Source organism: Gorilla gorilla, chromosome 14, assembly GCF_029281585.2.
Source record: "Gorilla gorilla gorilla isolate KB3781 chromosome 14, NHGRI_mGorGor1-v2.1_pri, whole genome shotgun sequence".
Taxonomy (NCBI): Eukaryota; Metazoa; Chordata; class Mammalia; order Primates; family Hominidae; genus Gorilla; species Gorilla gorilla.
In genome coordinates this window covers 87,549,144-87,575,256 of record NC_073238.2, presented here as the reverse complement: position 1 = coordinate 87,575,256, position 26,113 = coordinate 87,549,144, and the positions used below count along the sequence as shown (strand labels likewise).

Below are 26,113 nucleotides of genomic sequence, written 5' to 3'. Positions count from 1 at the left end.
AACATGGCCCAAACTATATTCTGGAATATGATCTAAATGCATTAAAAATTTCTTTTCTTTGTGAGGGATGGAGGATGGCAGTAGAGAACAGATGGAAAAATCTCTACCACCCATCACCTCCAAGTTGTATTTCTAAAACCAATTTTCCCATCTTTATTATCTATGCCACCATCCAATTCAGGCCATAGTTACCAATCATCTGGACTTCAGGAACTCCTATTCAGGGCATCTTGAATTACCATAAATATATATACATATATTACTGCGAAGCTAATTCTCTAAAATGTAAATCTCATCATGTCAGCCCCCACCACACACTGAAGTAAATAAAAGCTCTTTATTCTGACATTCTACCAAAAAATGAAACTGTCTATCCTTATCTCCTATCTACTTGTACACTCTGAATCAGGTGAACGAATTATCTGTTTTTTTTTTTTGACAGTTCTTTTGTTTCTTCTATATTTAGGTTTACAAAATTTTTGGAATAGTCTTCTCTTATATCTGCATGTCAAATTTCACACTTCAAATGCTTGTTTCATGTACCACCTCTTCTAAAAGGCCATTTCCAAAACAGATAGGGACATTCACAGCCTACAACAGATTTCTTAACATATATAAAATTTTGCTTTAAAATATAAATATGTATATATGTATTTCAGCTCTTTCAAAACTGAAATTGTTTTAATTTTTAAAATTCTCTACAGTGTGTCATGCACAAAGGTTCAATAAATATTGACTTGAACAATTTCTAGCCCACCATAGGAAAGTTTAGAGAGATACTTTGGCATTTTATTTCTCTTTCCATAGTCCATACTCCAACAAAGAGAAATCTGAGCACACGTACATATTTTTCTCCAGATTCTCATCTGAAACCATGGGGAGAGATATGTTTCTCTTTTGCCTTTTGATGTACTCAGTAAAGTGCTGAGTTCATAATGTCGGCTCTCACTTAAAATAAAAGGAAACAAGGCAAGCAACATTAAACATTTGAAATCGACAGGAAGGGAATGTTAGGTTCATCTATACATTAAAGAATTAAGGAAGGCAGAGAACAGTTCATAGAATGGGCTATGGAGACTCAATTCTCACAGGAAAAAGGCAGTCATGGTAGTTAACTTCCATTAGGTTCTATTATAAAATGGTAATGGAAAATGAGTTTAGCTATATGGAATTGTATGTCATGTACAATTATGTGGGAACAAATTTATAACATTTATCAGATGGTATCTGCAATTAAAAATTCATAAAAGTGCTTATACAATTAAATTATAATTTTTACAAACAAAATTAATAAAAAGAAAAAAGATAACTTTTTCATAATTCTACCTAAATAAACTCAAAAGAATTACTATTGCTAGTCTTTTTTATTGAAAACTCATGAAATATTTGAGCTATTTAAGTCAATACTGCTCTAGTGGTCTCTATCATTAAAGATATATGTGTATGTGCGTGTGTGTGTGTGTATGTGTGTGTGGTTAAGTAGCCACAACCTTTAGCTATGCCTTGGTATACCTTATACTTTGTGAACAGTGTCTAAAACTTGTGGAATGAAAACTCATACATAAGAATAAAGAGAGGCGATCAGAGCTAATAACTTTCTTATAAGTGGAATGCTTTATTTTTTATTTTTTATTATTATTACACTTTAAGTTTTAGGGTACATGTGCACAATGTGCAGGTTAGTTACATATGTATACATGTGCCATGTTGGTGTGCTGCACCCATTAACTCGTCATTTAGCATTAGGTATATCTCCTAATGCTATCCCTCTCCCCTCCCCCCAACCCACAACAGTCCCCAGAGTGTGATGTTCCCCTTCCTGTGTCCATGTGCTCTCATTGTTCAATTTCCATCTATGAGTGAGAACATGCGGTGTTTGTTTTTTGTCCTTGCAATAGTTTACTGAGAATGATGATTTCCAATTTCATCCATGTCCCTACAAAGGACATGAACTCATCATTTTTTATGGCTGCATAGTATCCCATGGTGTACATGTGCCACACTTTCTCAATCCAGTCTATCATTGTTGGACATTTGGGTTGGTTCCAAGTCTTTGCTACTGTGAATAATGCCGCAATAAACATACGTGTGCATGCGTCTTCACAGCAGCATGATTTATAGTCCTTTGGGTATATACCCAGTAATGGGATGGCTGGGTCAAATGGTATTTCTAGTTCTAGATCCCTGAGGAATCGCCACACTGACTTCCACAATGGTTGAACTAGTTTACAGTCCCACCAACGGTGTAAAAGTGTTCCTATTTCTCCACATCCTCTCCAGCACCTGTTGTTTCCTGACTTTTTAATGATTGCCATTCTAACTGGTGTGAGATGGTATCTCAAGTGGAATGCTTAATATTTAGTTAGGGTACAGACAATAATGGGGAAGAAGTAGTTTCATCTGTAATTTTTTTTTTTTTTTTTTTTTTACTTTTTGGGAGAGCTGGGGTCTCACTATGTTGCCCAGCCTGGTTTCAAACTCGTAGCCTCTAGTGATCCTCCCACCATGGCCTCCCAAAGTGTAGGGATTACAGGAATGAATCGCTGCACCCAGCCATGGAAGAGGTTGTTTCTATAATGAAGAGGTGATATTGGTTATACTGGATACCAAGTTGAAGTATCTGCTGACTTACTTCTTGATCAAATGTATGGCTTAACCAATGGCAAAACATGACACAAAAGAATAGACATGTTTTGTTACACCAACATACAGAACATTCCATTCTTATAAATGACAGGTTATTTACCATACCTTGACTTTCCTATAAACTACTTATATAAACTATTTTGAAGCTAACATTTCATTGTCATTTACAGGTACGTGAGTTCCTTTACAGGTTTGCATATGGATAGCCTATCAGACTAGGATGATCTGGGTGCATTCCTGCCTGAAGGCAAGGAGAAATAGTCTTTTTTTTTTTTTTTAATAAAGAGACAGGGTTTTATTCTGTTGCTCAGGCAGGAGCGTAGTGGCACCATCTTAGCTCAGTGCAGCCTTAAAGTCCAAGGCTCAAGGGATCCTTCAACCTCAGCCTCCTGAGGAGCTGAGATTATAGGCACATGCCACTCTGCGTGGTTAATTTTTTTGTATGTGTGCAGAGATGGGGTCTCACTTTGTTGCCCAGGCTGTTCCTGAACTCCTGGCCTCCAGTAATCCTCCTGCATCAGCCTCCTAAAGTGTTGGGATTACAGGTGTGAACCACCACACACAGCCCGGAGATGTATTATTTTGTGCATCTGCCATCTTCATGATTTTAGACAAAAAGAATTTTAGAAATCATAGGCATCATTACATGCAGAGAATCTATGAATAATCTAGCCAAGAGAAATTCACATTTGGGGTCCAAGTGAATTAAAACATTTGAATTTTAATGATAGATATGCGACTGTCACTTAAGCTTTGCTATTTGAAGATGCATAAACTAATTTTCTACTTTTTACAAAAAATATCGACACTTTCCATTTGTAAAATGAAAACACACTACCTTGGAGTTTTAAAAAGCACATCAATTTTAAAACACATGGATCTTCTTTATAATTTACAAAAAGATGCAAGAAAAATCCCAATTGAATGAGTTGCTAACAATTAGAATACACAGTAAGTTGAGGAAAGGGGACTCTTTCTTTAGAGAGCTCATTGTAATAGTGAAGTTTACTCATCTGCATAAAATATTTTTTTACCAGATCTAGTCAGAGACTGCTCTACCTTTATGGTGCTGAAAACATAGACACATCTTACTTTAAAAATCAACTAACTAGATGATGGTAATAATAATAGTTAATATTTTTTGAGTACTTAAAATTAAATAAAGAATTTCATTTAATTCTATTAATAACTGTATTAGTCCATTTTCACGTGGCTGATAAAGACATACCCGAGACTGGATAATTTACAGAAAAAGAGGTTTAATGGACTTACAGTTCCACATGGCTGAGGAGGCCTCCTTGTGAAGGCAAGGAGGAGCAAGTCACATCTTTTGTGGATGGTGGCAGGCAAAGAGAGAGAGCTTGTGCAGGGAAGCTCCCATTTTTAAAACCACCAGATCTTGTTAGACTTATTTACTATCACAAGAACAGCATGGGAAAGATCCACCCCCGTGATTCAGTTATCTTCCACCTCGTCCCTCCCACAACACATAAGAATTATGGGAGCTACAAGGTGAGATTTGGGTGGGGACACAGACCCAAACCATATCAATAACTGTATGAAGCACAGACTTATATATTGGTTGTTTTTCCTTTCATTTACAGTAATATACTTTCAATGGCTAAAATGAATTCAGCGTATCTTCACATCTAGCAATAATTTCTACAGAAGCAGAAACTAAGTTATCATACATCTGGGATATATAATGCAAAGATACACATTATGCATAAACATTTATTAAAATCAGGAATGACTTGAATGAAAAAAATAAGGAACGAAAATAAAACGTGAAATAGTCATTATAAGAGCATCCCAAATCTAAAGGATCTCAAACACAGTAGAGCAAAATTTAATTGCTAGCAATTAAATGGCCTAAATGAAGCTAACATAGCTTGTCTAAATGCTAGGTTTTTACACTGTATCTGTTAAAAATGTATAACTACTGTTTCTTTAATCTTAATGTCACTGTCATGATGTTCTTAAAGAATGTTATTAAAAGTCACACAGGAAGACTTTAAAGTCATAATAAATGTATGTCATAGATCATATGGCAGATTCTAGAATCCCTAAGGTATGATTTTGTTCAACAGCTAACAGTTTGCCAAATGGCACATTAGTAGGTTGAAAAGATAGTCCATAGAAATATCATAGAATTTCAGTAACTCCTAAAATTAGAAAATTCTAGTTAAATAATTTCAAAATAAAATGTTACCTTTATTGAAGAACTCAAGTAAATATAATTCACATGAATTAAAAGGTATATGTGGTAGGTTGAATGGTGCCCCCAACCCTGCCAAAAAAGAGAAGTCCATGTCCTAACTCCCAAAAGCTGTGACTATTACCTTATTTGGAAAAAGAGTCTTTGCAGATGTGATTAAGTTAAGCATCTTGAGATGAGAGACCTGTCCTGAATTATCTGAGTGTGCCATACATGCAATCAGATGTATCCATATAAGAGGCACACAAAGGAGAAAGCCACATGAAGACAGAGGCAGAGACTAGAGTGATATGGTTACAAGCCAAGGAAGCCAAGGAATGCCTGGAGGCCCCCAGAAGCTGAAAGAAGCAAGCAAAGGATTACCCCTAGAGCCTTAGGAGACAGTAAAGCCATGTCAACATCTTAGTTTCAGAGTTCTGGCCTCTAGAATGGAGAATAAATTTCTGTTGTTTTGCCACCAAGTTTTGGCAATTTATCATTGCAACCCTATGAAATTAATACAGTATAGTTTTAAATTGTGTTGTTTTTGATGTGTGTATTTGAGAACAAAAATATACCTACTGATGTTCAACTTCACACATATTGTGCTTCATGTACTGTTTACTAAGTATAACATACTGGTGTGGCAGAAAGAACAACTGGGATGGGAACAAAGAGAACAGATGTGTAATTATGGCTCTGTCTCTAGTAACAGTGTAACTGAGGACAAGCCATATTACCTCTTTAGACTTGTTTCCTCATTTGCAAAATGAATGCAATGCTTGCAATCATCTTGAAGCATTTTTCAAACTAAATTTTTATGAACTTTTAAAGTGTTAAAAATAATAAGACACAGTGTAAAAATTATAGTAATAAAAATCAAGCATATTTAAAAGATAACAGTAGATAGATTGGCCACTGAAATTTGCCAGAAGATTCACAGGATTGCATAAATTTATACAAGGTAATTATTAAATACTTATTCAGAGCTGGCAACTATGTAAAATTCTCTATATAAATTGCTAGTTTTTACAAACATGAAGTTTTAGTTATACGGCCAGAACTGTGCCGGGCTTCATGTTTTCTAATAGAAACACGGCCTGAATGGCTTACAGAAAACATACTACTGCCTATATGCAGGCATTAAAATAGCTAATACGTATAGAACAGTTAAACAGTGCTAGGCATAGTAAAAGTTTAATAAATATTAACTTTATTATTATCTAGGATACATCATATATTCTCTTCTCTAAAGTATCTTCTATCCATAAAAGGACCTCACATCTACAACTTTTTAAGATGTTAACAGGGTTTATGTAGTAACAAAATTTAAAAATGGTAACCATTTTTTTTGCTCCTCCAAAACATACATTTCCAATCAATCCTGTTTCCTTTTACTGAAAGAACTTTTCATGATGACTACAACACTGAAGTATAATTTAGAAGCAGTCTCTAAAACTGGAAGTAATGTTCATCTAAATTTGCCTGCCAAGTTTAAAAATGTATTAGAAGTTAAACTGAAACATGTTGAAAATGACTCATTGTGGACCAGAATATACACTGTAGGAAATAAGAGCTCATTTACAAGTGGGAGAAATACACTCACACTTCATCTGTGGTAATTCTCCGGACTTTCCTTCCAGTAAACATCATATTTTAAAATAATCGTGGAAAATAATCTTACCCTTAACTTTAGTTTTTATGAGTTGATTTAGTTAGCTGGCATCCCAATTTTTCATACATCTTTTTTTGGATGTGGGTATATTTACCAAATGTAAATCTATAAAAATTTCCCTCTATGGCAACAGAGCAGCAGCCTATAAAGAAAGCTGTATGAACACACACACATGCATGCACATGCGCACACACACAACTCACTCTTACTTTCTCTGGTTTTCAGTTCACAAGCATAATGACCAACTATGACGCTAGATTTCTAAGAAACATCCTAAAAAACGTGCACACATATAATGTTTCCTTCATCCACATCATTTCCTTTTGATGCTATTGATGAATAATCGGAAGAAATGTACTTGAGTTCTTTTTCTAGTAACACATATTTGTATTGATTCAGTCTACTCTCTCAACGTGTAACCCCGAATTACACATTTGGGAGGCAGCTGGCTAGACTTAGAAAAGACCATGGAACACCCCATCCTCCTCACTCTCAAGGTAAGATGAATGAACCTGATTTTTAAGCTAATTTATGAGTCACACACTTAAATATATATCCGTAATTGTAACTTTAATGTGGCCTTAAGCAGGATTTAGTTAATAAGTGCTTATGAATTAACAACATGATTCCAACTTGTTTATATTTTCTGAGTTTAGTTTCCTTGCTTCATCAAATGTGTTTTGAAGCAGGAACCATAATAAGCAATTAACTGAACTATCTGTTCAGCATGTTTTTTATTTAGAACTTTATCTAGACAGTATACATACCTCTAAACCATGTTTTTAAAATGTGATCATTGCCTCTGGCAACAGTTGAGCTGCCTAGGCTGGGCATGGAACCCAGAATGGGAAAATAAGCACTTTCCCTCTTGGAAATCTCACACGTAAAGATTTTTGAGTATATCTTTATTGTGTACATAGTGTCATTACAGAGGGATTCTCAAGGTTCTGAATTATTTTAAGACAATCCGTAATAAATTATTGCAGAATAGTTTTAATTCTGTATTATTTTGTCTTTTTTCCATCTTTAAAAATCCTCAGTCCCTTTTTTTTGAGACGGAGTCTCACTCTGTCGCCCAGGCTGGAGTGCATTGGCGAGATCTCTGCTTATTGCAAGCTCCACTTCCTGGGTTCACGCCATTCTCCTGCCTCAGCCTCCTCAGTAGCTGGGACTACAGGTGCCCACCACCACGCCCGGATAATTTTTTTTTTTTTTCATTTTTAGTAGAGATGGGGTTTCACCACGTTAGCCAGGATGGTCTCGATCTCCTGACCTCGTGATCCGCCCGCCTTGGCCTCCCAAAGTGCTGGGATTACAGGCGTGAGCCACCGCGCCCCGGCCCTGAGTCACTTATTAATGTGGAAAAAATTTTATTTTTGATCCAAACTGTATTTCTTTTCCTACATACATGGTGTGTTTGTCACATTTACAATTGCTATTAGAAAAGATGTGTGTAGCCTTCTTCCATCTTAAATTATGGTCTCTGTTTTTTTACTTCTTTGGTGTTTGCTTTGCTATCTGTCCTTTGTTATACAGCCTGTGATTGATCTTTTTCCCTCCTCTGGTAGTATGCAAAATATACAGTCTGTTCCATTTATACTTTAAAGTTATATATTACAACATGTACTTCTTCATAAAACTATTGATTCATGAAATCTGAGAACATTATATATATGTACAAACACTATTTCTCTTACCATCAATTCCCTAATTTTAGTTGCAAGTTTCTGCTATTTCGCTTCTACTTCTATTATTTTTATGTTATAATTTCTTGTTAACAATTATGATTACAATCTTTTGTAACCAAAATGACAAAGGTCATTAAGATTACATTTTACACTAAATGTTCACTTCCAGTTCTTCTTTACCCTGACATCTCAATCCATGAGTTCTTTGATTCTTTCCTTCTTTGGTGAAGTTACAATTTCCAGTAGGTTTTTCAGGAAGGCCTTATAGGTAATTTGTTTTATGGGACCTCACATGACTGATTCCTTCTCATCTTTCAGATTGCAAACCTCCCTGAATCATACTCGATTTCATATATTTCAAATAACTGCTACTCTCTAAAAATTATTTTGTTATTTGTATATTTTCTGATTTACATCACAGAAATACAAGTTCCATTAAGACAGAGAGCCTTTCATCTTGTCAAACCCTTAATCACAGTGCCTGAAAATGGTGCTTGGTGGTTAATAAATATTGCTAAATAAATAAAGTATTATTATGGAAGAAAACCTTGAGCTCAACCAAATTAATTAATTTATTTATTTGAGATGGGCATCCCACTATGTCGCCTAGGCTGGTCCTCAACTCCTGGACTTTAGCAATTCTTTTGCCTCAGCCTCCCAAGTACCTGGGTCTTTAGGCACACCACTGCATGCATCTTAGACTTATTTTTTCCTTAGTAAATGACTTACTTATTTTGCCCAGATACTTCTAATTCTATTCCTTTAACATTCATGTTCTGTAACTTCACTTAGATTTACCACATTGCTGTTTCCCATCCTCTTCCCACTACCCAGAATGTGATGAGTTCTTCTAAATTGCAGATTCCTTATTTCAGAAAATGTTTTCTTCTATTGTATCTCTAAATGTTTTTTTTCCTGGTCCGTTTTGTTTTCTTCCCTTGGCACACTGAAGGTGAATATATACTGTCTGTCCTCCCTGTCATTTACTTTTTCTCTAACTGTTTTCATCACTTTATTCTTTTTTCTGCTCTAGAAACCTCCAGCCTCAAATTACCAACATGGTTTTCCGGAACTCCCCTGACCCTAAATACTATTTCTCTTCCATTCCTTTTTATTTCTGTACTATCATTTTCATATATAGTTTCTCTCATTAGTTTCTGACATCTTATTCTGTTGCCATATTTTTGGCTTCAAAGATCGCTGTGTTTTTTCTGATCACTTGAGGTCAGGAGTTTGAGGCCAGCCTGGCCAACATGGCGAAACCCCATACCTACTAAAAATACAAAAATTAGCCAGGTGTGGTGGCACACACCTGTAGTCCCAGCGACTCAGTAGGCTGAAGCATGAGAACTGCTTGAACCCTGGGAGGTGGAGGCTGCAGTGAGCCAAGATCATGCCATTGCACTCTGGCCTAGTAGCAGATTAAAATATAAAGATAAAAGTATACAGAAATATGAAAAAAAGCACTGAAAGGAAATTTAGGACAGCTGATTTCTTTATCAAGCTTTAAACTAGCCCAATATGACATAAAAATCACTTACTCTGCTTATCTGATTTCCCATGCCTTCTTACTTTGGCCTTGTACTAGTACAAAATGAGGACAAAAATCCTACCATTACCAGAGAAGTTGGGATTGAAAACATAATTTCAAACAATATTAATTTAAAAATACTTGCAATGAAAATTCTTTTAAAATACATAATATATGTACATAATATATATTCTTATATATAATAATTATTACATTTTTTGTAGAGATGAGGTTTCACTATGTTGCCCAGGCTGGTCTGAAACTCCTGGGCTCAAGTAATCCTCTCACCTTGGCCTCCCAAAGTGCCTGGATTACAAGTGTGAGCCACTGTACCTTGCATAGATACATTTTTTAAATAAAACAAACCATAACTGAAAAAAGTTCACTATTAAAATTAATTTTGAATTGCAACCTTACATTTTAGATCCCAATATAGTATTCTATGTAGTAGCCCACAAATGTAACAGTGTATTCAATTTATTCTACTACGAACACTGAATTTTAAAATTTCCACTTTTTGGAAGAAAGAATCTTAGGAGTGCATGCAGGGATTCAAAGCAACAGAACATGACGTAATAACTGTTCATGTTCATGAAAACTGGGTATTTGTTACTTATCAAATTGTTGAGCTTCAATTGGGACATACATGAGTCTTTTATTTGCCTGAGAAAAGTCCTTTCCTTTGTAGAAAAGTAAAGTCTTTGAGTAAAAAGCCATTTTCACTCGTTTGAAAAATGGCACACCGTTTCCATACATTTCTCTTTATAACACAGGTTAACCATAAAAATGTGGCATTTGATAAATAAAAACTTCTAACATAAATGAAAAAGATGAGACTAATTATACCTGACTAGAAAATTATGTATAGGCATGCCAGAGGCTTTACTTAAGCATGATTCAGGGAAATCACATTCCACATAAAGATTAAAACATAGGAAGTGACAAAGGAAGCCAGAATCACATATTTGAATATTAAAAATTTAACCTCTGAAGAATAAAATATTTTTCCTTAAGCTTCACTATATACAAAATATATACGATATTCCCAAAATATATGAGTTTAAACACATAGGCAACATAGGCACTCTATACTCAAAATAACTTCAGTAGATTCTCTGTCTCTCTACTGTCACACACACACACACACACACACACACACACACACACACCCCTAAAAAAACACAGGGAAAGCGAACTACAGAAATCTTTTAAATAATATCCTCAAAATTAGCTTGCGTTCACCATTTCTTTTGCATGGTAATTTAATGAGTGCGTCAACTCTTTTACACGGTTGTCACATCAGGATGAAAGGGGGCTTTAAACTCATCAAGCTACCCACTTGATGCTTCAACCTTTACAAGCACATCTCTACTGAATTTGGCTTATGCCTGAATACTTCTACTGATAGAGAATGTATCAGATGCTAAGGCATTGTGAAAAGTCCTACTATCTTTACGCTTTCTTGTAGTGATTACCCAGTGGTCCCAATTCTACTACTTTATGTCTTGCCAAGTAAGAAATCCAGCTTTTTCATATGTGAATGCTTAAAATACTTGTAGGTAGTTATAGCCTAGCACTAACAGGGCACTTTTGAATCTTTTTGCAGTTATGGCCATATTCCTCTGAAGACCTTTTAGTTTAAAGCTTGGGTGCCCAGTTATCAGCATAATTCTATAGGCAAGGTAATTACAGATCACATTCTACATATAACTTCTATTACTGTAGGATAATATCTCCATATTGAAACCATGCAGGTCATTTTCACATTTCACATCTAAGCCTATAAACCTATAAACCATAGGTTTTCTGGACCCAACTGCATGATCTTACATTTATTCCTATTAAAATTCATTCAGTTAATTACTTCTGCCTGAAAAGATCTATTAGATCCTTACTTCATCATTCAATTAATTTGTTGTTACTGTTTTATATCAAATTTGTTAAATACGGTTTTAATTTTTCCTGAAATCACTGACAAAAATGCAGAAATATAGTACTGCAGGATATTATAGATGAGTACCATATACCCACTTCTTAATTAATAATTCTCTAACAACATTTGGATAAAGCCCTTCAATAGTTACTAATCCATTTACCTGGCCTTGAATTGTTCCCATATTTTCCCCATATTGTTTAAAAGGATGTCATGGAAAGTCTTATCGAATCCCTTGTTCCCTATAACTCATTTCCATGCTTTACCCCTGCGATGTATCTCTTAAAAATTGAAATGTAGTCTTCTTTACTTTTAGGGAACCCATCCTAACTCTTGGTGATACTTGCTTCTTTCAGTAGCAATCTTAAAAACCATTGCGAGCATGGCTGCTTACTGAGCATAATCTATGCCATACACTTAAAATATATTATATCTAAGGCTCAGAGCAATCCTAAATGGTTAGAATCATCACGTCTGACAATGAAAAAAGCAAAGGTTTATCAAAGTATTTACATCCATTACAGTTAAAAAAAGTCAAGTAATTTGCTTAAAGTTTATATAAGATTGCATCAAATTATTAGAGTATAATTTATCAAAATATGTTATGTAATGTAATCTACTAATATGTTCCTTAATAGTTGCAAGAATCTACTACCTTCTTCCCTTTTATGAAAACAAGATGGTATTTGTTGACTCCCTTTATTCACTCCCATTGTTCACCAGGAGTATTAAAAACATAATTTCTGAAGTTTCTCAGTAACTATGATTTGAAACTTGTATATAAGTATTCTTAATAATCACTCTTTGTTTAAATTTAATTAAAAACACACAAAAAAGAAAAAAACACATTGTAAGTTTCAATATGTATGAGGTACAAAAGAGGGTACATATTTATGAGGTACAAAATCTCTATCTGTCCACCAACCATGCAACACCTAATTTCCTTCTCCAGAAGCAATAAATGTTAATAGATTTTTCCTGGTCCTGATATAAAGAGCCACTTACTTCCTTTTGTACAACTACATTGCTGTATTCTGTAATGTATTCTGTATTTATGAATTACAATTCTTTTAACTACTGCTTAAATGTCAACTATGCTACAGTAAATAAGGTGGTATATATAGCATTTTGAATCTAGCAAGTATACCTGCAGGATAACGTACTAGAAATAAAATTCCTCGATCAAGAGCAATGTACGGCTGGGTGTAGTGGCTCACGCCTGTAATCCCAGCACTTTGGGAGGCTGAGGCGGGCAGATCACTTGAGGTCATGAATTCGAGACCAGACTGGGCAACATGGCAAAACCCCATCTTTACTAAAAATACATAAATTAGCTGGGTGTGGTGGCACGTGCCTGTAATCCCAGCTACTCAGGGGGCTGAAGCACGAGAATCACTTGAACCCGGGAGGCAGAGGCTGCAGCGAGCGGAGATTGTGCCACTGCACTCCAGACTGGGCAACAGAGTGAGACTCCATCTCACATAATACATACATACACACACACACAAAAAGCAATGTACATTTGTACTTCTGATAGGTATTATTGAATTACTCTTCATATTAGTTGTGCCAATTTAAAATCCCACTAACGTTAAGATTGCCTGTTTTTCCATACTCACGCAAACACAATGTATTATCAACCTTTTGGTTTTTAGTGGAAAACAGGCATAGTTTGTTTTTGTTTTTGTTTTTGTTTTGAGACAGAGTTTCACTCTTGTAGCCCAGGCTGGAGTGCAATGGTGCAATCTCGGCTCACCGCAACCTCTGCCTCTCAGGTTCAAGCGATTCTCCTGCCTCCACCTCCCAAGTAGCTGGGATTACAGGCACGTGCCACTATGCCAGGCTAATATTTTGCATTTTTAGTAGAGACAGGGTTTTGCCATATTGGCCAGGCTGGTTTTGAACTCCTGACCTCAGGTGATCCAACCACCTCGGCCTCCCAAAGTGTTGGGATTACAGGCATGAGCCACCATGCCCAGCTGAAAATAGGTATAATTTTAATATGAATTTAATGTTGACTTATTGATTTGGAGAAGTGTAAATCAGTCACATGACTGTGACAGACGTTGCAAATATTTTTTCCAAGATTACATTTGCATTTGTTTTTTGACTTTCCTTATGGCAGTAATGTCACACCAACATTTTTCATTTGTAGGGAATCAAGTTTATCAATTTATTACTTCTATAACTCCTAAGTTGCAAAGGCCTTTTGTAATTCAAGATTATAAAAACATTCTCCTATGGCTTCTTAGGTTTTTAATGGTTTTACATTTAAATCTCTGATCCACATGAAATTTATCTTGGTGTAAGTTATGAGGTATGGATCTCAATTTTCTTTTCCCCTTAGCTGGCTACCCTAGTGACCTGTCACAATTCATTGTTCTTATTTAGAAATGCACTTACTTAATTTTTCCATATAAGCCACAGAACTTATTTGTCTGGTTTCAAAAAAATATTTTTGGTATTCTATTTGGCTTACATTAAATGCATAGTTTAACTTAAGGAAACTGACATTTTCATGAAAAATAAAATTAGTTCTCTATGTACACTACCCCAAAATTGAACTTCACTTGAAGGCATAACGTAAAAACTATAACTATAAAAATTTATATGGAAGAGTAAATGTATAAGAATGGGCATAATAATTGTGAAAAAGAATTTTTAGTGTTGGTTTGTCAAGTTTCAAAGTCATTTGAAAATTTTGACATGAACTGCACTGAATTTTTATATTAATTAAGAAAGAATTAAACTGATGGTACATCTAGAATTCTACTTTTAAAAATGTCATTTATCAACATTACAATCCTAACCAGGGATACTTTTTCCTTCATTTATTGATATTATATCTTAAAAAACAGATAAGTAACTTTATTTTAAGCATTTTGTTAAAGCCTAAGCTTATTTTGAGTTTTATATTCCCAGATATTATTCTCATTCATTCACTCATTTATTCATAAGTCTCTGGTTCTGTAATGTCCTTTACAGTCCTGAGCATTAGCTCTATTTGCTGCTCAAGGGTTATTTTTAGTGGTGTCTAGAAACACCTTTTTTTCCTTGTCTTGATTTTAAAACTATCACAAATATTTAAGGTTGGCTGAAAATTGGGCTCTGAATAAGCAAGGCTTTACTATGACTTCAAAGAATTATTAATAAATAAGCCTCCTCTTATCTGGCAGTTTGAAAATGAGGTCTTCCAGTTTATCTAAAATTTTAGTGAAAAATTCGTTGGAAAGATATCAACTTGTGAAGAACAAAATTCACTTAGTAAAGTTTCACAACAACACTAAATTGGACAAATTATTCTATGATAATAGTAGTTATCATAGGAAGGCACTGTTCTAAGTGCTATACAAACATTAAATAATTGAATCCTCTATTGTTTAATAGATACTTTTAGGTATTAGAGTATCGCATGGCCTTCGGATGAACATCAGTTGCAAATGTATGTACAAGCAGGATAAGAAGGATTTAGGTTAAGAGTGTAGCTTACGATAAATATAAATTGGTCAATTTTATGATCAGATATATTATTCTCTCCAACTTTACAAAACCACACAGTAGCTATCAAGTGATGAATGTAAGTTCTGATTTACTAGGTAATATCTTACGTTTTCTTTTATTTATTTATTTATTTATTTATTTTTTTTTTTTTTATTGATCATTCTTGGGTGTTTCTCGCAGAGGGGGATTTGGTAGGGTTACAGGACAATAGTGGAGGGAAGGTCAGCAGATAAGCAAGTGAACAAAGTTCTCTGGTTTTCCTAGGCAGAGGACCCTGCGGCCTTCCGCAGTGTTTGTGTCCCTGGGTACTTGAGATTAGGGAGCGGTGATGGCTCTTAACGAGCATGCTGCCTTCAAGCATCTGTTTAACAAAGCACATCTTGCACCGCCCTTAATCCATTCAACCCTGAGTGGATACAGCACATGTTTCAGAGAGCACAGGGTTGGGGGTAGGGTCACAGATCAACAGGATCCCAAGGCAGAAGAATTTTTTCTTAGTACAGAACAAAATGAAAAGTCTCCCATGTCTGCCTCTTTCTACACAGACACGGCAACCATCCGATTTCTCAATCTTTTCCCCACCTTTCCCCCCTTTCCATTCCACAAAACCGCCATTGTCATCATGACCCGTTCTCAATGAGCTGTTGGGTACACCTCCAAGCCGGGGTGGTGGCCGGGCAGAGGGGCTCCTCACTTCCCAGTAGGGGCGGCCGGCCGGGCAGGGGGCTGACCCCCCCCCACCTCCCTCCTGGTCGGGGCGGCTGGCCGGGCAGAGGGGCTCCTCACTTCCCAGTAGGGGCGGCCGGGCAGAGGCGCCCCTCACCTCCCGGATGGGGCGGCTGGCCAGGCGGGGGGCCGAACCCCCACCTCCCTCCCGGACAGGGCGGCAGGCTGGGCGGTGGGCTGACCCCCCCACCTCCCTCCCGGACAGGGCGGCTGGCCAGGCGGGGGGCTGACCCCCCACCTCCCTCCCGGACAGGGCGGCAGGCTGGGCGGTGGGCTGACCCCCCCCCACCTCCCTCCCTGACGGAGCGGCTGGCCGGGCAGAGGGGCTCCTCACTTCCCAGTAGGGGCGGCCGGGCAGAGGCGCCCCTCACCTCCCGGACGGGGCGGCTGGCCGGGCGGGGGGCTGACCCCCCCACCTCCCTCCCGGACGGGGCGGCTGGCCGGGCTGAGGGGCTCCTCACTTCCCAGTAGGGGCGGCCGGGCAGAGGCGCCCCTCACCTCCCGGACGGGGCGGCTGGCCGGGCGGGGGGCTGACCCCCCCACCTCCCTCCCGGACGGGGCGGCTGGCCGGGCGGGGGGGCTCCTCACTTCCCAGTAGGGGCGGCCGGGCAGAGGTGCCCCTCACCTCCCTCCCGGACGGGGCGGCTGGCCGGGCGGGGGGGCTCCTCACTTCCCAGTAGGGGCGGCCGGGCAGAGGTGCCCCTCACCTCCCGGACGGGGCGGCTGGCCAGGCGGGGGGTTGACCCCCCCACCTCCCTTCCGGACGGGGTGGCTGGCCGGGCGGGGGGCTGACCCCCCCACCTCCCTCCCGGACGGAGCGGCTGGCCGGGCAGAGGGGCTCCTCACTTCCCAGTAGGGGCGGCCGGGCAGAGGCGCCCCTCACCTCTCGGACTGGGTGGCCGGCCAGGCGGGGGGCCGAACCCCCACCTCCCTCCTGGACAGGGCGGCAGGCTGGGCGGTGGGCTAACCCCCCCACCTCCCTCCCGGACGGGGCGGCTGGCCGGGCGGGGGACTAACCCCCCCCACCTCCCTCCTGGACGGGTTGGCTGGCCGGGCGGTGGGCTGACCCCCCCACCTCCCTCCCGGACGGAGCGGCTGGCCGGGCAGAGGGGCTCCTCACTTCCCAGTAGGGGTGGCCGGGCAGAGGCGCCCCTCACCTCCCAGACAGGGTGGCTGGCCGGGCGGGGGGCTGACCCCCCCACCTCCCTCCCGGACGAGGTGGCTGCCGGGCGGAGACGCTCCTCACTTCCTAGACGGGGTGGCTGCTGGGCGGAGGAGCTCCTCACTTCTCGGGCGGGGCGGCTGCCGGGCAGAGGGGCTCCTCACTTCTCAGACGGGGCGGTTGCCAGGCAGAGGGTCTCCTCACTTCTCAGACAGGGCGGCCAGGCAGAGACACTCCTCACATCCCGGACTGGGCGGCAGGGCAGAGGTGCTCCCCACATCTCAGACGATGGGTGGCCGGGCAGAGAGGCTCCTCACTTCCCAGATGTGATGGCGGCCGGGAAGAGGCGCTCCTTGTTTCCTAGATGGGATGGCGGCCGGGCAGAGACGCTCCTCACTTTCCAGACTGGGCAGCCAGGCAGAGGGGCTCCTCACATCCCGGACGATGGGCGGCCAGGCGGAGACGCTCACTTCCCAGACGGGGCGGCAGCCGGGCAGAGGCTGCAATCTCGGCACTTTGGGAGGCCAAGGCAGGCGGCTGGGAGGTGGTTGTAGCAAGCCGAGATCACGCCACTGCACTCCAGCCTGGGCACCATTGAGCACTGAGTTAACCAGACTCTGTCTGCAATCCCGGCACCTCGGGAGGCCGAGGCTGGCAGATCACTCGCGGTTAGGAGCTGGAGACCAGCCCAGCCAACACAGCGAAACCCCGTCTCCACCAAAAAAATACGAAAACCAGTCAGGCGGGGCGGCGCGCGCCTGCAATCGCAGGCACTCAGCAGGCTGAGGCAGGAGAATCAGGCAGGGAGGTTGCAGTGAGCTGAGATGGCAGCAGTACCGTCCAGCTTCGGCTCGGCATCAGAGGGAGACCGTGGAAAGAGGGGAGAGGGGAGAGGGGAGAGGGGAGAGGGGAGAGGGGAGAGGGGAGAGGGGAGAGGGGAGAGGGGAGAGGGGAGAGGGGAGAGGGAGAGAAGGCTGTGGCTTCTGATCCCTCACGTTTTCTTTTAAACCTTATTAGTTTGCCCATAAATCTTATTCTAGAGCCATCCCTAAAAATATACATCCCTAAAACTACACATTAAAGACTGACATCAACACAAAGTCAAATGAATCTTTAGGGGACATCATATAGTTCTGTAAGTGGAAGGGTTACACATAATAAAATATAAAACAAACGCTTTATAGGAACTCTAATGAAAGGAGCTGATTTACATACCATGATCTTTTACACCATGATCTTTATTTTTTTTAGATAAACTAAAAAAATTTTTTTTGAGAGAGTCTCTCTCTGGCGCCCAGGCTGGAGTGCTGTGGCATGATCTCTGCTCACTGCAGTCTCTGCCTCCTGGGTTCAAGTGACTCTCGTGCCTCAGCCTCCTGAGTAGCTGGGATCACAGGCATGCATCACCACACACTACTAATTTTTGCATTTTTAGTAGAGACGGGGTTTTACCATGTTGCCCAACCTGGTCTCAAACTCCTAGCCTCAAGTTATCCACCTGCCTCAGCCTTCCAGTGCCTAGCCCGATAGCATGATATTTAGAATAAGACATACTTCCACATTATAGGAATGACTTCTTCAATATAACATTTATTAAAATTCTTCCATAGGCCAAGTTTATAAAGTTGATGTGAATTCAGAAGTATGACAATTTGAGCCATTCTAAAAGATTTTTACAATAGGTTAATTATATGAAGACTTGCCTCAAATTTTAGTTTTATGTATTGCTTATACCTCAAATTAATCTGGTCTTCATTTAACAATTAAAAGACCCATTGAACTTAATTTCAAAAGTTTATTAGTATGTGAACGGTATGCAGAAATTTTACCATTTTAGCAACTTTTCTGAAATAATTTCAAAATGAAAACTTAAAAAAATAAGGTAGCCACTGTTTACACTCTATGCAGTCAAACAATTGAAAGTGTAGAATGTTCAATGAAAAAGTAATGATATTTACCATAATGCCCATCAGTTATTTTCCTTTTAACAAGGCTATTAAAATAAATATCATTTTCTATTGGTAAATTAAAGATATATCATTCTCTCTGATACCCTCCTTCCAAAACACATACTTTAGAACATATAGATTTTGAAAAAAAAAGCTAGGGAGTATACAATGGTACAGTCACTTTGGTGTTATCATTGGCAGGTTTTTTAAAAGTAAAACATTTATCTACCCGATGATGAACAATGCCACTCCTAGGTATTTAGCCAAGATAAATAAAAACACACACTTCCAAAAAATTATATGGCAGCTTTATTCATGATAGTAACAAACTGGAAACCACCAAAATGACCATTGACAGGTGAATAAAATATATTCATATGCAGCAACAATAAGGAATGAACTACTGATACAACAACAAAGTGGAATGAAAGAACCTGGACACAGAGTATTTTTAGTCTGAGAGAAGCAAAACTAATCTATTGTGACAGAAATCAGAAAGTGGTGCCTCTTGAGTAGTAGCGGTTAAGAAGGACTGAAGGGCCATAAGGAAACTCTCTGGAGTAACTGAACTGTTCTATACCACATTTTCAATATCCACAATAATTGCATATTGTAAAAATAAAGCAATTGAAATGAAATTGAAATGAAATGAAAATTATTGAAATGAAAATTAGTCTCTCCTCAACTGAAATGAAAATTATTCTCTCCTTAAAATATATTTTCTAAAAGAATATGTAACAGAAACAATAATGGAAGAGTTTTAACATTTCTATTTTTATGATGCTTACCTGTCTAAGAGCTGATCGTATTTTTCTAAAGCATCCTTTTCAGCCATCACTGCTCGTTCCTTTTCAGCCACAGCATTATCCCTTGCTTCTCGGAGATTTCTAAATTTTAAACATGGATTTCAGTTATTTCAAATGCGTGATTTATCTATGTTCTTTCTTAAAGATGGACTATCTGACAATCTTAAGGACCCATCTGAGAAGTTGGCGACCCAAAGTGTACACTATATAAACCTGCCTGGCTGGCTTGGTTGAGTGTCTAAGAGCAGGATATACCAGTGTAGGTGCAAATATGGTCTATCTCTATGTCACACCACCCTTCTCCTCATGGGTCAAAGGGTAGGTTAACCAGTTTGTATATACAGTAATTTATGTATTCCTTACGAGAATCCAATGAGATAGGTGTAATTATTCATATATTATCCACTAGAAAACTGAGGTTTGGGGAGGTTAATAAATGTCCCATAAAATATTTTAAGTGAAAGATATATTGTGGAGAATCAAAATAAAAGTGCGGTTTGGGATATGAGCAAGAGAATCATTGAAATGAAGAACCTTGAAGTCTCACTTATATAGGAAGGAATGGGAAGGAAACACAGGTTGACAGACAGGAGAAAGTAGAACGGACAAAGAATTAGAGGTCCTGATAAGATATGACAGAATAAGTCAAAGTGTAATAGTTGTACAAGCAAGATGGAAGACTGGAGAATGGTGATTTGGAGGTAGAACAGCACTTTTCAGTGGCAGAATTTTGGCGGCTAACAAGATAGGGTATGAAAATTAGTATGACTAAATTAAGTAGATCTGAGATGAAGGTCAATATTCATGTAGGGCTCAAGGAAGTATGAAGTTAGGGTACTGGAAAAGTCATCTACTTAACAGTTGTGAGGACAGTAGGAAGGAACTGAAATTGATAGAAAGAATACATTTAGTGTCAGTTAAGGGGAGCTGGAAGACAACAACAATGACTAATTGGGAGATTACACAGCTAGCCATGAGCTTCCAAAGATCAAAACTTTTGCCTTTTAATCAAGATGAAACTTTGAATAAAAAAAAAATACCAACAGTAAGTTTCTTTCAGATAGTCACCTATTTTTTTAAAAATCTCCTTCTCTAGCAGTTACAACATAAATAAAAAGAATGTAATATAAATGATTTTGCTCACTTAATCCCTACAAAGCCCTTTATGTTATAACCCACTTTTTAGCTGAGTAAACTGAAGTTTAGAGAGCTCATGTACCTAGCCTCAAGTCACACAGCCTAAGAGGACCATAAGTTGAATCCAGTTATTTCTTACTCCAAAGCCAGGGCTTTTTACATCATGCCACACTATCTCTCATGAAAAACTGGATTGGAAATTATTATTTTTTATTATTCATACAGAATGTGAGTAGGGAGTCATGAAAGCCATAAAGTTTGAATAAACCTATCTATTGAATATTGGATAGAAATGCTTAGTAGTCATACTTGCTGTGCCAGTACTCAATCTAGTCTTTTGCATGGTGGTGCTGTCACAGGATCCTTGGGGCGTCACTTTGTCAGCTGGAAACCTTTGTGGCCAGTGGCACCTTTGCCCGAGTTATGCTCAGGCCCACTGGGCTTGTTCCACCCACTAGGCCTCACAGGCTGTACTCGGCTCAAGCTATACTGGCCGGGATCCCACACCTGCTGAGGGCAAGCCAAGTGCAGAGGAGCAAGGGGTGTGTGAGCAAGGGGTGCATGAGCAAGTGAGCGAGTACAGGGTTCAACCACTGCGCACAGCAGGGCACACCGGCTGCCGTGGGGTAGGCGGCTCCAGGCTTCCTGTGAGGCTGCGACTGGACAGGCATATTGAAAGCAGCTTCCACTGCTGGCACCGGGGAATGCAGTGGTGTCCGGAAGCTTGGAGATGCCAGGAACTGCAGAGCCCCAAACAGGTGTCAGAGCTCTTGCTCAGAGAGCTCCTAGGTCTGGGCTCCCCAAAGGGCTGCAGCAATTCTCTCCTTGTTGCAATGTGGCGAGTGAGGGGCATGTTTCAGCTTTTTGTGTTACAGCTCTTTCAGTCCCACCATTAAGCAGGTCCCAAGTTCTCATCCTGTGTCCAGGAAGAATGAAGTACACAGACAACTGGAGCATGAATAAGGCAAAGAGGTGCTTTCCTGAGCGGCAGTACAGCTCTCAAGAGATCTGGAGTGGGTAGCTCCTAACTGCAGGCAGGCCATCCCACTGTCTGCTCAGCTCTTGGCTGAGAGGAGACCCACAGTGGCTAGCTTCTCTCTGCAGGCAGGTTGTCTCTACATCTGCTCAGCTCTCAGCTGAGAGGAGACCCACAGTTGGTAGCTCCTCTCTGCAGGCAGATCGTCCAGACGTCTGCCGGAGTCTGGGGTTTTTGTGGGCTTCAGTGGGGAGGAAGTATATGCTGATTGGTCCATAGGTGGCAATGAGTGGGCCGGAGGGAAAAAGTACTGTAAGTTCTCACTCCGTTCTGTGAAACTGGTGGCGCAGCTCCCATGCTCCAGGCCATCCCTGGCTTGAGGTGGGGCTTCACCAGGGACCCACCCCTTTCCGCCCAGAAGCCAGCCTGCCTCCTGCCGCCATCAACCAGCTGTAACCTGGCGCCCAGCCTGGAGTGCCAAAGGGCACCTGCAGGCCTGCACCAAGACACCCTCATCCCCCACTTTGGCCAGCCTCCCTCCCGTGCTTGTCAGCGTTCAAAGTCCAGAGGAGGCCGAGGTGGCAGGGGGCTGGGGTGTCAGCAATGCCCCAAGAGCAGGCACACCTGCAACAGTGCCCAGGCTTGGCCTCAACTTTGCTCTGAAATCAGAGTGGGTGCTGGGAGTAGGGAGAGGTCAGGCAGCGGGAACAGGCATTTCTGAGCCTGTGAGGGAAGGGGGCTCCCTAGGCCGAAGATAGTGAGGGAATGCCTGGGTCCGCAGCTGCGACTGGGCCGCTGCAGCTGCGCCTGGGAGGGCTCCCGCCCCTCCAACTCGGAAGGGGTCTGGGTTTCTGCCTGTTTCCGGCTCCTGCTGGCTCAGTGGAGCATGCAGCCCTGGACGCGCCTCCCCCACTGCAGCTGGCATCTTTATAGCAGCTGCTCCAGATGGGCCGCTGCTGCCATCAATATTAACAACAAATTTAAAAATTTAAAAATGTCAACCATTAGAGATTTGTCAGTAAAATAGTTTATAAGCCAGAAATAAAATAGTTTCTTCAGAAATGTTGGAGTATAGGTAACTCTTATTGAAAAGAAAAGAAACTACTTTTGTGGGTTACTAAGTGGAAGTGCATTCTAAAGCAGGTATCAAAAAATGGCATATTGTTATTTTCAGATGTCATCCTGATTGCAACAACCTTAAAAATATTCTATTCTCAAACAAACTGAAACATAAAAAATTAATGTTACAGATAGAATAAAGTTCTCAAACTATATTAAACATTTATATATTTTTCATTTCGAAATGATGTAAATATTTTAGTCAGTAAATCACCACAAATTGGTTTCAATATTCATTTCTCAAATACAGCCTCATTATTCTATATGTTATTTCGGCAGCACAATTACAAGTAGAGCACATTTACAGGACTAATGAATCACGAATGCTCAATTGGTAGATGGAGAAGCTTCAGTCCCTAATAACATTTTCTTTCTTGCAACAATGGACATGAGAAATGAAAACAAGACAAAGGGAATGAAATAAAACCTAGAACAAGCTAACATCAGGGCTTGTGAAAGGAGGTATGATTAGAGGGTACTATGTTAAGTATATGTTAAGGCATAAACAAAATTCTATGGCCACAAAGAGAAGGAGCTGATTATTCTTTACTGGAGTAACAGAAGTAGGTGAATAAAGTGAAACATTTTTTAAAAGTGACATGTAAGTTGGGTCTTGAAGGACAAATAGGTAAAGCAATTCAGAAAGAGAAAACAGAAATGAACTAGGGAATGGACCAGAAGAAGCTAAGGCTTCTACCAAGAGGTCCTCTCACAGGTGTTTGTGGGTAACATTTCTGTGTAAACCCAATCTCCTTATCAAGTACCACACCTTCCATATCCAGTCCACAACCTACATTCTTTAGCAAAACGCAGCATAATTCCTTATAAGAAATAGATACTTTATTTAATATTACCAATTCACAGGTTTCATATGAAGTCTGAGAGAGAAAAACTCAATGTATTCTTCCACTGACAATAAATAGCAATAGCATACTGTGTACCACGTGCCAGAAGCCGTTCTAAGCACTTTACATATCACAACTCATTTAATTGTCACAACAATCCCACAAAGCAGTTGTATCATTACCTCCATTTTACAAATGATAAGACTAAAACACAAAGAGGTTAAGTATTAGCTTAAAGTCACACAGGAAGTATGCTACAGAGTCCAAATGTGCACCCAAACAATTTGGCTCCAGAGTCTGTGCTGTGAATCATACTATGCTGCCTCTTAAAATTTCCTTTGCTTCACAGATGTTTTCTCCTTGAGAAATTCTGACATTATGAGATTTATATTACATGACCACCTCAAGGCACCAATAGATGTGAAATCAAAATAAGCCTTGAAAGAATTGTGAATATACTATACATTAGCTTTTATGGCCCACAGTATATAACATGCTCTTTCAAAAATAAACTGTTTGATAAAATGCTAGATGTATTCCTTCCACAGATAAGACAATAACTTTCATATAATAAGTAATCCATTTCAAATGTTAAATGCATTAGAAAATATAACAGAAATACAATTACAAAACAAATTACAGGAATTCAAATGTTCTTCAAAAGAGAAACTTCAAAAATTGATAGAAGCTATCTGTAGCATGTACAAGCTAATGAAGCTCAAGTTTTAGAAGTCCAAACCAAGCGTATAATCAAATGTAATTACAACAAAGAAAGATAAGTGTTTTAAAATACAAAAATCTGAACATATCATCCTTAAAATACTTGTATAAAGTTAACGTTAGATTCCACCACTGTGTTTTTCATGATTCTTTCATGTTGTTTCCTAGCAATTCTATGTATCTCCCATATACACATATGTATTTTTCCCATTCACCCTATGTTGTGGGATGGAGACATACTGAGAGGAAAGATTGAAGAAAATAAATCTTAAATAAATACTACGTGAAATGCAAAGGGAAAGTGAGTATCCTACTTTTATAACTAGAGTGTTCAAATAATGTATTTTTCAACCTGGGGCACTTTTTAGAATAAAAGAGGGTGCTATTAAAAATTATGCCAAAGAAACACACACAAACCACTACTTTCTTAGACAAACCAAGAGATATGGTTACTTAAATTATAACATTCAAATGAGAAACTTAAAGAGTTAAGTTCCTTTTTTTTTTTTTTTGAGATGGAGTCTCACTCTGTCACCCAAGCTGGAGTGCAGTGGCGCGATCTCAGCTCACTGCAAGCTCCGCTTCCCGGGTTCACGCCATTCTCCTGCCTCAGCCTCCTGAGTAGCTGGGACTACAGGCACCCGCCACCATGCCAGCTAATTTTTTGTATTTTTAGAAGAGACGAGGTTTCACTGTGGTCTCGATCTCCTGACCTCGTGATCCGCCCACCTCGGCCTCCCAAAGTGCTGGGACTACAGGCGTGAGCCACCGCGCCCAGCCAAGAGTTAAGTTCTTAATCATTTACTTAAATAAAACGGTTTTAATATTATAACAAAATAGACATAGTTCATATGCAATATAGTGCCATTTGTGCAGCAGATAATTTAATACACAGAAGTTTATTCAACAGTAGCTCACAACTGAAACTTGAAAACCTCATTATAAAACATTTGTAACAATAGACTAACGTACAGGGTAGAATGTATTTGCCTACTACTAGATGATAAGTTTCACAGTACCAATAGGCTGAATCTATATTTATATCTGAAAAGTGGTAAGAAAAATGTCAGAAGACTGAGAAAAACTTTAGGACCCTTCGAAATTCAAACAGTATCAAATCAGAGTTTGGCAATGCAAGGAATACGTCTTAGCCTGAATAAACATCCCTAATGCCTCAGAACTTAAAATTTACCAAGCATAAATAGTGAAAAAACAAAAACAAAAACAAACAAAAAGAACCATGGCTGTCAGAAGAGCTCAGCAGGCACAACTAAGCAATCCAAACTCTTCCTTCTGTGTTCATGTAAAAATATTTTTGGCTAATAGAAGTAAATATATTTTTCTAGTTAGAACAACAAAGGATTAAAATAGGCTGTTTTATATGACAGGCTTATTTACAGGAAAAGTGTTTGAATTTATCATGTCTACCTCCAGCATCTTCCTGGACACAACATAAAACTGCTCATTTCCATATCTGATGTCTTTGTTTTTACGATGGCATA

General features: G+C 39.7%; 1 protein-coding gene across 3 annotated transcripts in view; it reads right to left on the bottom strand.

The window, feature by feature from the left end:
• The window catches only part of PIBF1 (progesterone immunomodulatory binding factor 1), a 232,929-nt gene that overhangs the window by 140,736 nt on the left and 66,080 nt on the right, over positions 1–26,113 (bottom strand). For all 3 annotated transcript variants that reach the window (XM_004054592.5, XM_031001205.3, XM_055360191.1), the window contains one exon: positions 19,797–19,895. In XM_004054592.5, the coding sequence (XP_004054640.3) occupies positions 19,797–19,895 (99 nt within the window). The remainder of the gene's footprint in view (positions 1–19,796; positions 19,896–26,113) is intronic.